General features: G+C 45.7%; 1 protein-coding gene across 4 annotated transcripts in view; it reads left to right on the plus strand.

The window, feature by feature from the left end:
- The first annotated feature begins 1,070 nt into the window (after positions 1 to 1,070).
- APP (amyloid beta precursor protein) overlaps positions 1,071 to 13,208 on the plus strand; it is a 142,577-nt gene continuing 130,439 nt past the window's right edge. For 2 of the 4 annotated variants that reach the window (XM_083500351.1, XM_083500352.1), the window contains exon 1: positions 1,071 to 1,383. In XM_083500351.1, the coding sequence (XP_083356477.1) occupies positions 1,324 to 1,383 (60 nt within the window). In that variant the 5' untranslated portion in view covers positions 1,071 to 1,323. The remainder of the gene's footprint in view (positions 1,384 to 13,208) is intronic. The other 2 variants (XM_083500353.1, XM_083500354.1) reach the window with 2 other exon arrangements.

The raw sequence follows: 13,208 nt of genomic DNA on the forward strand, positions 1-13,208 counted from the left end.
ATATTGTGGCATGCCACCCCAATCTCTGAGCGGTAATTCCAGGGGTTCCAGGCACTTACCCAGGGACCCATTGCCCTGGAATGAGGGGCAGAAGAGACTGTAGTGTCTTTATAGTATATGGTTTATCTACACATATGTACAATCTGAGCCTATGATGGAGGGGCTCACAGCATTAACAGCCAATAAGGTCTTGCTCCTCCCACAGCCGCAGCCTAGGATTCAAACAGAAATCAAGCATGGCTCTCACTCTCTGGCTTCTAGCCAAGCTCTCTCTCACATTTTTGGCTTTTATCCATCTCCTACCAGCCAGGTGAGGGAGGGGGCCCACTTCCATGTCCTCTGGCAGAGAGGAAATCCCTTTCTTCTATTAACGAAGGGGGCACTGTGTCCCTTGCCTGGCTACATGAACAATGAGATCATTCATTTGACTTGCTGGATCCAGAGGTTTAGAAGGGCAGCGGGCATCATACAGTCTAACCCCACCCCACCCACGGCCGTAGCCAGGATTTTTGTTAGGGGGCAGGCTTTTGTTGGGAGGGGCAGAAGCTCAGATTTGTATTGATTTGGGGGCAGTTCCCCCCTGGGTTACTCCCATGACCCCACCCCCCAAAACTCACAGCAATATTATTGTTATATTATATGTTATATTGTTATATTTCCTTTATTTCCCAAGATTTATACCGCGCTTGCCTGTAACCAAACCTCAACCGCATCTTACTCACAAAACGCTTCCCCCCCCCCCCATGTCCAACAAGAAAACAGACCACCTGGTAACCTGCAAAAGGCAGGAGAGACGCCAGGTCTGGACGCGAATCGACAGACAAGCGGCGTGGCTTCTAAAAATAGTTTTAAAAAAACAACAACCAAGGAAGAGCGAGGGATGAAACGGCCCTATCGGCGTTCCTGCCCCACCCAGACAGCCATCAGACGGCCACCGGGGCTCCTGCGCCCCCTCCTTCGGCTTCCTTCCTTCCTCCCCCCGCCCCACATTCGCTCCCATTATTATCGCAGGCGCCTCGGGGGTGCGCGCGCGTGTGTTTGTGTGCGTGCGCGGAGGGCGGTTGTAGTTGTGCGGCGCTTCCGCTAGGGGTCTCTGCGGAGGGCCGGCCTTGCTGCCGCCGCCGCCGCCGCTGCTTTGGGTGGGCTGGGATATCATCAGCTGACTCGCCTTTCCCTCGGCGGAGCTCGGCTGGTGCCGCTGCTGCAGCTTCCTTCCATTCCTCAGCAGCGCAGAGGCGGGGACGAGGAAGCCGAGCCGCCGGCTGGATTTCGCCGCTCTCCCTTCTCCAGCGGGAGCTTCCGCTCCTTCCCCCGCCAACCGCGATGCTGCCGCATTTAGCCGGGCTGCTGCTCGCGGCCTCGTGGCTCGCCGACGCTTTGGAGGTAAGGCGGGCGCCGGGGGTGGGAGACACGGCATAACGAAGGGGCGCGGGGGTGGGGCTGCCCTCCCGGTTACTGCTGCTGCTGCCCTCCGGGATATGGGCTCCATGGGAGGGGGCGTCCCCGGCCCCCCGCCTGGACGGGGGTAATTCTCTCTCTCCCCGCCTGAACAATGGGCTCCGCCGAGGTGGGGCGGGGAGGTGGGACGCGCCGACTTGGAGCCTTCTTGGAGGGAGGGGGGTGCCCGGGTCGTGCGCCTCCTCGGTGCTGAATTTCGCGACCGACAGTCTCCGGGAAGCTGGGAGGAGGAGGAGGGCGCCGCCGCCCCTCCCTCCCTCGAGGTGCGCCGTCTTGGCGATCCGCCTGCCGAGTGTTTGGCTTTGCCAGAGCCGCGATCGCGTCGCCTGGCCGCTGCGTGGCTTTTGTTGCCTTCCTGGAGAGAGAGAGATCCGGGTTGTCCGGTGTGGCGGACCTGGGGGTGGGGAACCGAACCGGGAAGGATGGGGGGAGGAGGAGAGAGAGAGAGACCCACCGCGGGGAAGATCGGGAGAGGAGACGGCAGGCATCCCGCTGCTTTCCCGCCTCTCCTGGTAGCCTAGCCTCGTTTTTCTTCCTCCTCCTCCTCTTCTTTCTTTGCGCTCCAGTGCGGAAAACAAACGGCAGGCAGGCGGTTAAGGGCCATCCGTCTACCCAGCCGTCCATAGGGGAGAAGGGGGGGGGGGTTCAAGTTTTTGGATCAGGTGCCTCTGAGTAACTTGAGAGCGGACGGCGGCTCCTGCGGAATAGCCGCCCCCTTTGCACAAGGGAGCCCCCGCTTCCTAAAAAAGAAAGCAGAAAACAGCCTCCCCGCCCCGTCTGTTCCCACAACTGGCGCGACCTGCTTCTGGGAGCGAGCACCTTCCACTCTCTCCCGTTTCATTGATCCGAGAGCGCCTTGCAGACTTTGTTTGGATGCGGGAGAGAGAGGGGTGTGTGTGTTTGTGTGTGTCCTGGGGGGTGACTTCTCTCTCCCCCCGCCCGCCGTCTTGCGGGAGGAAATCGCCTTGGCCGCGCGTCTTTTTCAGAGGCACCTCCACGCGTTACAAGGAGGGGGTGGATTCCTCTTAGGATGGGCGTTTAGGGAGCCGATGGAAAGGAAATGGGTTGGCGGGGAAGATTAAGAGCAAGAAGATGGCGCCTCTGCAGTGCAGCAAGGCAGCGCTGTAATAATGCGAGCTGCAGCCTAGAGCAACCCTCTCACCGCTAGGTGTTGGAAACAACTCTCCCTTCCCATTCATCTCACTGCCCGTCAGGCAGCCGCGGCTGGGTGCGACGTACTGGAGCCTGGGCACACGACTGGGCAGTGTAAAGGGGGGGGGAGCTCTTCCCCTTCTTCCTTAAACTGGGGTTTGCCTTGTGCTTGGCTTGGCTGTCTGCTTTTCTTCTACTTGCGCTTTCAAAAAGAATCTGTTAGGTCCAGACATCATTCAGTGGTCGAGGCTGCGGTTTTGACCAGCCTGCTCCCCTCTTATTTTAAAGGTGGGGGAGATTAGGGGAGTGGCAGAAGACGCTCTAAATATGCCACACCTCTATTGGAGACTGTTGGGGAAAGAATCAAGGATTTAATTTTTTACTCATTAAAAATAATGTGCAAATCTCTGTATATGACAGTCCTGAAGAGATGGGAAAAGAAAAATACATTCACATAGAGTAAGGAGGAACACTGTTGCCTTTTTTTTTTTTTTGGCAGGGAGGGATGTTAGCCATTATCTCTTGATCTTCTTTGCTTGTTCTTGCAAACCTTTCTTCTTCCAGGCTAGCTGCCTCTCCTTCCTTGCAATTCACAGTGCAGTTCTGTCTGCTTTTGCTCAGAAGTGAGTCTCTTAGGGTTCGATTGGACTTACTCTCAGGGTGTAGTCTGTAATCCTATCCTACGCAAGCCAAGTCCAAGTGAAATTATTGAGACTTGCAGTGGAATCCTAAACGTGCCTACTCCTAAGTAAGTCCCACTGAGTTCAGTGAGGCAAGGATTGCATCCTTAGTTCTGAGTCATTGTAAGAGTATTGTCTGTTTGCTTAATTAGAAGCATTTCTAAACTGCTTAATTCTTAGAATTTCTCAGTGCCACACAGAAATGGAACATTAAAAACAATAAAATATACCCTAAAAACAGATACTGTGCAGCATAAAAAAACCTTATCTTAAAGCAGGAATTCAGTACTAGCAGGGCCCACTCTTATGGGTTAGGGAAAGCCTGTGCAAACTGATGGATGATACTTCACTTGTGTGGAGTGGGTGGAACATCTAGACAAAATGCAATCTGCAAAAGAGCAGCTAGGCAGAAATCCACTGATCCCTTTTTTTAGCATTGGAGTCATAGCCTCATGTGTCACCTTTAAGATAGGAATGCCTTCGAGCATCTTCTGAATGCTATTCTTTTAAGGCGGGATGAGTTGCCTGCCTTTTCCAGGAGGAGTGCAATCCACCCCCAGGGCAACTTGAGCAGTCACTGCAAGTCATTTCCCCAAGCCTGCTTTAACAAACCTAAGTGAACCAGGTTTAAGTCAAGTCACTAAGCCACCAGAATAGCTCACAATTCAAATGTTGGTTTTACTTATAGAATTGTAGGGTTGTAAGGCATCCTGAGGGTCATCTACTCTAACCCTCTCAAATTTACACAGTGCATTTTATTTATTTAATTTACTGACTCCAAAGTGGGATCAATGCCACGCAGCGAAGCGGCACTTCCCCTGCAGCCACCTTTGTAAAAAGGACAAAATGGCGACTAGACTTTCTGTTTTTGCACTCATAGCCTATGTTCCAGGAGCCATGGCGTAAATAGCTTTTCTATCCTAGTTTCTAACACCGATTCTAGTCCAGGTCCTGTTCTCCCAGGACCCCAGAACACAGCAGCACTTTCCTCCACCTGTGGTTTCAGCAACTGGAAGTCACACTGCCTCCGAACAGTGGGGCTGGTAGCCTTTGAACATCAGGGCTAGTAGCCTTTGAAAGCCTTATCCTTCATGAATCTGCTCCTTTAATCCAAGTTGGTGGCTGGTTGTGAGAAACACACCCTGCCCAGCACAAAGGTGTGCCGGTGGGTTAGGTTACAGTGTCAGTCCCTGCTGGCCTCAGAAATGGAGAGAACTGTTTTTTCCTGCCAGGGCTGTCTTGGAGGGCCCTATTTTTACCTGCCCCGGGATGAGCAGCTGTTTACAAGCTTCCTTCATATGTGACGGAGCCCATCTCTGCCATGTAAGGTCTGGCCCCAAGCCTAACACTCTGTTGTACCTTGGTTCAAACTGAACCCTCAGCAATATTGTTATCCCTTTTCCATGGGTGGATAAGAATCAAGACAAAGGACACATCAGTCCCTCTCATGGTGAACTTGATGCCCTTGTGCCAAGAGAAATGGAGCCAGAATAATGTCATTTTGAAACAAAATCAGCAGGCTCAAGGAAGCTCAGAGGTTTGCAGAAGTATCAGAGAAAAAAGTGAATTGGCTGGTTTGAGCCTTTGACAGCTTATAGGATCCTGGAAGAAGGCATGGCTACCTGGATGTCAACCGGGACAGAAGTAGTCCTGTTGGGAGTCTGTGTCCCTCTGGATATTATTGGACAACTCCCATCAGGACAGCAGGTAGCACAGCTACTGGTCAGGGATGATGGGAGTTGTATTATTATTACTGTTATTAGTATTACAGTTTGTTACCCACCCTTCACCCCAGGCTCCAAGAGCGGCTCACAACAATTAAAACACAACATTGTACTACAACAACATCTGGAGAGCCACACCTTCCCCAGGGGCAGAATTTACATTGCAACGTATTGTTGCGCAACCCACTTGCTTTTCGTTTTATAAAATGAAACCATCCTGCTGTACTGAACTAATTTACATGGCCTTGTTCTGAAGAATGTCAGATTCATTAGGATAGGATTGGTGTTATGATGAACAATATTGTCTACGGTTGCAAAGCCGCCTCTGCTTTCAGTTATGGCCTTGGATAGATTTTCTTTTCACTCTCTCCCCCCACCCTCTGGCATCATTTGCTGCAAATTGTCAAATTTCAGTGTTAACCCATTTGGACATAATTAAATTGTCTTTGTGAAGCTCATTTTATAAAACAAAATTATGTGCTGAAGATGTTAATTACAGCCTTAACTGAAGATTTATTATTTCTATTGAATGTTGAATTCATTCCAAGGCCAATGTTTACAAAGGAAGTTGTAACTCTTAGAATGTAAGCATGTAGAAAATAAAGCTGCTTATTTAATTTCCAAACCTGAGGCCTGAGTATGGGACTTTTGTATAGGTATTGCTGAGTGCTTTCTTTCAGCCAAAATAAAATGTATTGTCTGTGGAAGCTGCTCAGGTTTGAGTTTTGGTGAGACTCAGGATTAGGGATAAAGACCTTGTGGGCCTCCAGATTTTAATGGATTACAAATTCCCTACCTTGTTTGAAATTTGCCACTTGACATCTCCACCATCCGGTGGTGCGTGCCTGGATCTTGCCTGTTTTCACATCCTGTAGAATTCTATGCATTAGATTTTATCTGCACAATCAGAATGAATTTCAGGAACCAAAAAGTTGTATTGAAAAGAAAAGACTTTCGAGCTGTCTGGCTCCCAAGTGGCAACTAGGCATTGCATTTTGGTGACTGTGACCCTGGTTTAAGGAGCCATTTGGCGCCTAGCTTATAAATCTGAGTTTCTAACACTGCTTCCCTAGCTCCCAGCCAGCATGGCCAGTGGCCAGGGATATGAGCTGTAGTCCAACAATGTATGGGGAGCTGCAGGTTCCCTCCAGTGACTGAGAGTAGCTTGCTGCAGGAATGCATCCTAAAATGCCTTTGGTGTTCATATGTTATGCAGTGATGTGCATTAGGTGATTATTTTTAAGATGCAGGATAGAATGATTTAAGAGATAAAGGCCTTGGCCATTCTTTCTGCTACACATGTGCCTGCGCTTTATTTCCCAAATAAAATGTTTATCGGTTATATGGTATAAGTATTCAAACATGTTGACTAAGTAGAACTTTTGTACTAGCTAGCGGAGTGTTCTTTGTTACATATTTTAACAAACTGAATACATGACCATATTTCTTAGTTTTATGAAATGGTGCCTTGTACTTTGCTTATTGAATAGGAAAGTTACAGGTTGACACAACAAATAAACTTGGCTACAGACGTGAAGTGCATCAGTTTTATTTGATCGGCAACAATAGCTGTAGTATAGCAATATTTTGCCTGTTGGGTTTTTAATGTTTTTTTGATGAGCCTGATGGTTTTAATATTGTAATATAAAACCAGACTCAATATCCAAATATGCAGCTAGTCATCAGTATTGTGACTGTGTGCAACTGTTTGTGTCCAAATGATACACTTTCTTTTGTTTACTACAAAATTGGTGGTTTCTATTTTCAACTTTTAATTTTTCCTGCTTCTCGGATGTCAGAAACTAAAATACATGTTCTTTGGTAGTATAGGGTTGCAGAAGTCCAAAGTGTGCTATTTCTAGCACTGGGTATATTTGCTGGCACAATTCTAAATACATTTTTTTGTGGTCTAAAACTAAAATCCCATGGCCAACAATCAGGAATTTGTACTCCTTTCTCTTACCCTTTTATATGTGACTTCCTACTCCAGTTCATTTTTATATATCCCAGGTCACAAAGGCTATTGTTCCTGACCTGAACGTTCCAGCAAACTATGGTTAGTGCTAAGCAGGAAACATGAGGAAGTTGCATGTGAGGGGAAGAGGGAACAGACAAACCTTTGCTTGTTTCCAATTTTGCAAACCATGGTTTGGACGATTGCATAAATAGAACCCATAACATATCCATAATCCTCAGGACAGCTTGGTTGTATTCAACAGAACTGACTGATTTCAAGATGGACCAAAGACATTGCTGGTTTGTTTTTACTTCTTGTTCAGGACATGCAAAAGTCACTCTTCCCTATCTTTCACTATCTGTTCCTAATTGTATAATTTGCACTCTGAATAATCTTGCTATCTATGGGTCTTGCTCTTAAATTGACTCTGAATGCCTGTGTATGTGGTCATGTTCCTCATAGTATTCCTCATGAAATACTTTACGTACATTTACTACTGCCCCGGGTTGCAGGATTATATAGTTACATCTGACGACATGTTGATACAGGTCTATGTTATGTGGTCATCAGTTGTGGTTTTCTTGATTCCTATTTGCCCTGACTGAAGCCTGGTGCCCATACCCTGATTCCACATGTTGATATCCCAGACCCCAGAGGTCAGGCGTAGGCTGAGAATCTGCTGTGCGTTTGGGAACTAGCTGTCTGTGCCAGTCAAGTCTGTGTGGTGACTTGTTAGCATTCAGAGATGGCAGTGTGATTCATTGGTTATGTTCAAAGGCTGGACAGGCGGTGCTCAGCTTATTTCTTTTCTTCAGAACAATACCTAGAAAAAAAGAGTTCTGTATAACATTGAAATCAACGTCCTTGATTTTTAAGATAAATTGGCCTAATAAAGGCATTGTCCCACTAATTCTGAGTCTGTTTTTGCATAGTTACTAAAAATAAATAAATGGCAATCTCCTTTCATGGTCTGAAATATTTGAACTGCCAAAGTGATTGATTAAAACAAATTCAGACCCTGCTTGGTTCAAACCTGCAGGCATGACCTGCCTTAAGTGACCCATAAGGCTGTATTCCACCTGCTGTTTGGTGTCTTCCAACGCCCCTTCTAATTAAATACTGAGAATGTAGGATTGTCATTAATTTCCAAAGCTTCAAAAGAGGGACTCTTGGGAGCTGGGTTAATGTGTGGACGACAGTTTTACATGCTCCCTGTTGGTGGTCTGATTGCAGACGAAGAGTGATAGAGCATGTGCTTTGCATGCAGAAGGTGTTAGGTTCAATCTCCCTGGGGAGTTGAGAATGAGCCTTGTCTAAATGAAACCTTCTCAGATGTTGCCCTCCCCACATGGTTAGAAGCCTTGTTATCCTTGACCATTGGCTGTGAGGCTGATGGGAACCATGTATTCCTTGGAAAGAAAGGTGGGAGATTAATACAACAAATAAGCTCTTCTGCTTACCTTCTTAAGAAAGCTGGAGGGGCCAGCCAGATGGAGATGTCAGTTGCCAACCTGGCATCCAGAGATCTCCATGTAGTTGTAATTGGACCCGCACCAGTCGCAAAATGTGCCTGGCTTATCTTGAACACTGCTGGCACTCAGGGTTCAAATCCCCACTTGGGCATCTAGGTGACCTTGGGCCAGTCACTGCCCCTCAGCCTAACCTACTGCTCAGGGTTGTGGTAGGGATTGAATAAGAAGGGGATAACCATAAATACCCTCTGGAGCTCCTGGGGCGGGGGGAAATTGCTGGGATAGAAATGCAAATAAAAATAAATAACTTTAGAGGTCCCAGGGAAGAAGGGAATAATATGAGAAATCTGCCCTGCCATCCTTGGCAATGCTGTAAGATTGTGTTGAAGCGCTGTTGGGATTGGCAAAGTGTTTTGGTTCAGCCCTGCCAGTTGTGCACTGTAATGTTGATTTTGGGGAGCGAAAAATGTTCTGGAGAAAGGCAAGTCCCTTTCCTGTTGGGAGAGTCTCATGCTTCCTGCTGGCAGTGAGCCGGGTGACGCATGGCACAGCCGATGCCAGGCCTGGGCTTGTCCAAGTAAATGCATTTGGGATGATGGGGGCTGCTCGTGAAACACCAGATCTGGGAAAGCTGAAACACCATGCACAGTCTTCAAAGCTGGAGCCATCTGATCACTCACTGGGTTTTATGGAGCTGTCAATACTCTGGGATAAGCATGCAATCCTTTTAAAAACAAGGCATTCTGCCATGCTGGTCATAAAGAAACTCCTGAGGAAAGTGTTTGTGTAGTAGAGATAGTGAGTTTTTATATTGGCTTCAGTGTGGTGCAATACTTTTAAATTGTTAAAATATCTTGAATGGGTACTTCCTTTTATTGGCCCTCTCCTGCTTAGTAGCAGTGCCCACGTACCAGTTATACATGAATATGTGATATGAAGATAACTCGGTAAAGCATGAGACTCTTAATCTCATGGTTGTGGGTTTGAGCCCCATGTTGGGCAAAATGTTCCTGCATTTCAGGACTAAATGACCTACATGGTCCTTCCAGCTCTACAGTTCTGTGTGTCCGTGGTTTTATGATTTGCCTAAGAGGACCCCTGGTAGTTAGTTGGTTGGTTCTCTCGAATGTGGAGCAATTTGTGTATGCGTATTTTGAAAGGGCTTATGGATTGTTTGTTTCAAACCTCCATAGTCATAGCATGTGTGTTATGGATTCTTAAGTGTTTGGATAACTAAATGTTTTACATTTGTTAAATATATTATTTATCTGAAGCTTTTGATGGTCCTTTTTAGGTTTGCTGTTAGCTTTGCTTGATTTTCTTTAGCTTATTTTCTTCTCCTAGGCTTGGTTCACACATGGAACAGAATCAGGTGGTTGGGTGGACATGCTAGGTCAATTCATAAAGGGCTCCAGGCATAAAAACTATATACTGCTCTGTAAGTAGAAACTTAGAACAACAAGGAGTGGCTGCTTTGCCTCTAATGTGCTAGTTTATACTTGTAGGCGGTTTTATGCAAGGGGGCATTAATGCCCCCTTTCAGTTGGAATTGGAACAGTCCATATTATCACCTTCGAATTCTACAAGGTTGGACAGATTCATTGATGATGCAAAATGGAACGTTCAGTGTTTCAGTCTCCAAATACTGGTTGCTGACAGTGTTAGAAACTGGGAAATTGTTAATGCATGTTTAATTTGATGTTTACAATAAAAATATTGATACCATACTTCAGTTTTCAAAACACTATACTCTTTATTGTTAAACTCCTTAACATATAGTCTGTCCTTAACATATACTTTGAGGCTTCAAAGTACATACATTTCAGTAATTCTTGAGTGTCAGCCGGGTGCAAAAAATGGCACCCAGACCTGTTGAGGTGCTCGCAAATGGAGAATCTTAAGGTGCAAAATGCACCTGGCACCCTGCTAATTTCGAACCCTTGTTGCTGAGAGTCAAACACAAGGACATGGTTGTTGTCTTCACAATCTGTTTGTAGGCTTCCTAGAAACCACTGACTATTCACTTTTAGCAATAATGCAGCTGGACACTCTTGTAGAACTTTTACGTTGCATTTTTGTATGCAAATGGCTCATGATAGCAATAACGGATTGCTAAGGATTTGCTTCTTTCTGTATTAATTCCTTATTTACTTCATTCTGTTGCAATTGCTATAACTATAAATATAATTGGAGGAACAGCTTGTGTGGATTCCACCCAGAGCTATATTTATATTTTAGTTAAATGTGTGTTACTTGGTCTTTAAAAGAAAATAGAATAAAGCATTGGGCAGAGTAAATTACCCAAGAGTGCATATCTTAATTTGGGATTTGAATGCAAATCATTTTGATTCTTCCATTTACACTTTCTAGCTTTCTAAAGAAACATAATTACTTGGAATAGATTTGTATGAACCACATAACTGGCAAAAGTTGAAGATTTCTCAGACAAGGATCAGAAAAATAGTTAAATATTCAGAATCAGAAAAGTTGCTTTGTCAGAGGCTTAGTGATTTTTACCTTGCAAAGGTTTGTTGGTTTTTTATATTGACATGGAATATTTCTAATGTATATAGTTGTTATACAATTCTCAAAGTATCAGCAGCATTGCTGCAGTCATTCCCTTGATGTATGGATAGCTTGTGATAAAGAATTGTGTACTCCACATAACATAACCTAAGTTCCAACTGGTTGGGGTTTATAATAGATAGCAGTTCTGAACATCACCGCATATGGTAACAAAACATGTATTTTTTTAGCACACGTGTGCACACTAAGGAACAAAGAATTGTATTGACCGCTTTGCCATGTGAACATCTACTTTGAATTAAAAATTATTGGCAGGTTATGTATGTACATTCATGTGTTCTAGAACTGAACATCTTCCTGAAATGGTTATTCTGAAATTAAGAAACCAGAATGTTCATATAGTCTTTACCAAAAGCAGATCTGGGTGTACTGGTAGATCTATGGACAGCCTGTAGTAGATTTATGATATACAATTGTATAGCAGCACTGGCCTGCTTATTATACTCCTGAAATGAAGAAAGCTTGGAGTAACAAAACATGTGGGGTGTTTTGTTTTTTAATAGCACACATTCGTGGAAATTTCTGTGGGAAGACTGTATGCTCTGCTCAGTTCTGGTACTAAATAGATATTCCCCAGCTTGGAATTCTTTAATGGTGGTTGCACTGATCCCTGATTGATGGATCTAGGGGTTTGAATAAAAGTAGATCCCACAAGCAAGAAGTCTTCCCACCTCTGGAACTATGTAGAAGGGATGAGGAACCTGTGGCCCGTCAGAGGTTGTGGGACTACAACTACCATCATCCCTGACCATTGGGCATGCAGGGTGGGGCTGATGAGAATTGGAGCCCAACGCATCTGGGGACTGCAGGTTCAGTGCCCACCCCCCACAGCATAGTCTTTATCAAGCTGGCCCTCAACTCAGCTGTTGATGTTACAACTGAGGTTGAGACCAGACAAGCTGCACCATGGGAAGAATGCAGAGATATACCATTGCCTTGAACTGCTGTGACTTTATTCTAATAGAGAAGGGCCAACGAGGAAATGTCTCATACCGCAGTTAGAGTTGTTTTGTAAGAGAGTGTGACATAAACAGCACTTCTTGTTTGTGTGATCTGAACGCGCTCCCAACATATCTAACCTTGTTTACTCTGTAATCGCTAAACTGTCTTGTCACCTTACATGCTGAAGTTATCCTTAGGCTAGTTCTGTTTTCAGCCGATCTGTACTCAGATGCTATATGTAGTTTTGCAGCCTAAATTGTCTTGATAGTAAGGTTTCGTTAGAGTCTAAAGCCACCGCACCTTCTGTCAAATCCATTATTTCCGTATTAGTGGCTCCTGCCTCCTGTTCAAAGAAAAGAATTCCATCTCTAATTGAATATCTGTTCTTGATTATTCCGGTAGCCAACCTCTGGTAGCATGAACAGGAATGAGGGTTGTGGAGAATGTGAGGTATAAGCGCCTTTCTTTTGAAGTTCTCCGTAAAATGATCTCTGTGTTAAGTCTTATTGAATAGAGGAGGAGTTGAGCTGAGGATACACAGAGAGGGCTTTGTAAATGGTAGACTGTTAGAGTAAAGCAGCTGGCTTGGCCAAGGAGGGCAAGCATTGCCACACACAGACAAGAATAATTCAAATTATTAAATGTTAAGGTTTTGTTACAGAAAGAGGCCAGGCAGATGTGTGGTTCTTGGGAATCAAAAAAGGGGGGGGAGCTATCATGTCACAAATGACTTGTTTGGAGTTCTTCTGCCTCAATTCAATGAAGAAGCTTCCTGCCTAACCATGATGCAAGCACCATATGGCTCCTTCTGTGGAAAGCCTGGGCTGAGAGATGTTTGGCATGTGGGGGCCAGGTGGTCTTTGAGCTCCACTGCTGAGCCTCTTGGATTTGCCATTCGGAAGGTCGGCAGTTCAAATCCCCGCGATGAGCTCCCATTGCTGTGTCGCAGCTCTTGCCAACCTAGCAGTTCGAAAGCACGGCTGTGCAAGTAGATAAATAGGTACCGCTCCGGCGGGAAAGTAAACGCCGTTTCCATGCACTCTGGCTTCTATCACAGTGATCCGTTGTGCCAGAAACGGTTTAGTCATGCTGGACACATGACCCAGAAAGATGTCTATGGACAAACACCAGCTCCCTCGCCCAGAAAGTGAGATGAGCGCAACCCCATAGTCGCCTTTGACTAGACTTAGCCATCCAGGGGTCCTTTCCTCCCCCCCCCCGACATCTGGAGCCAACA

Source organism: Podarcis liolepis, assembly GCF_965112155.1.
Source record: "Podarcis liolepis genome assembly, chromosome: 4".
NCBI classification, from domain to species: domain Eukaryota; kingdom Metazoa; phylum Chordata; class Lepidosauria; order Squamata; family Lacertidae; genus Podarcis; species Podarcis liolepis.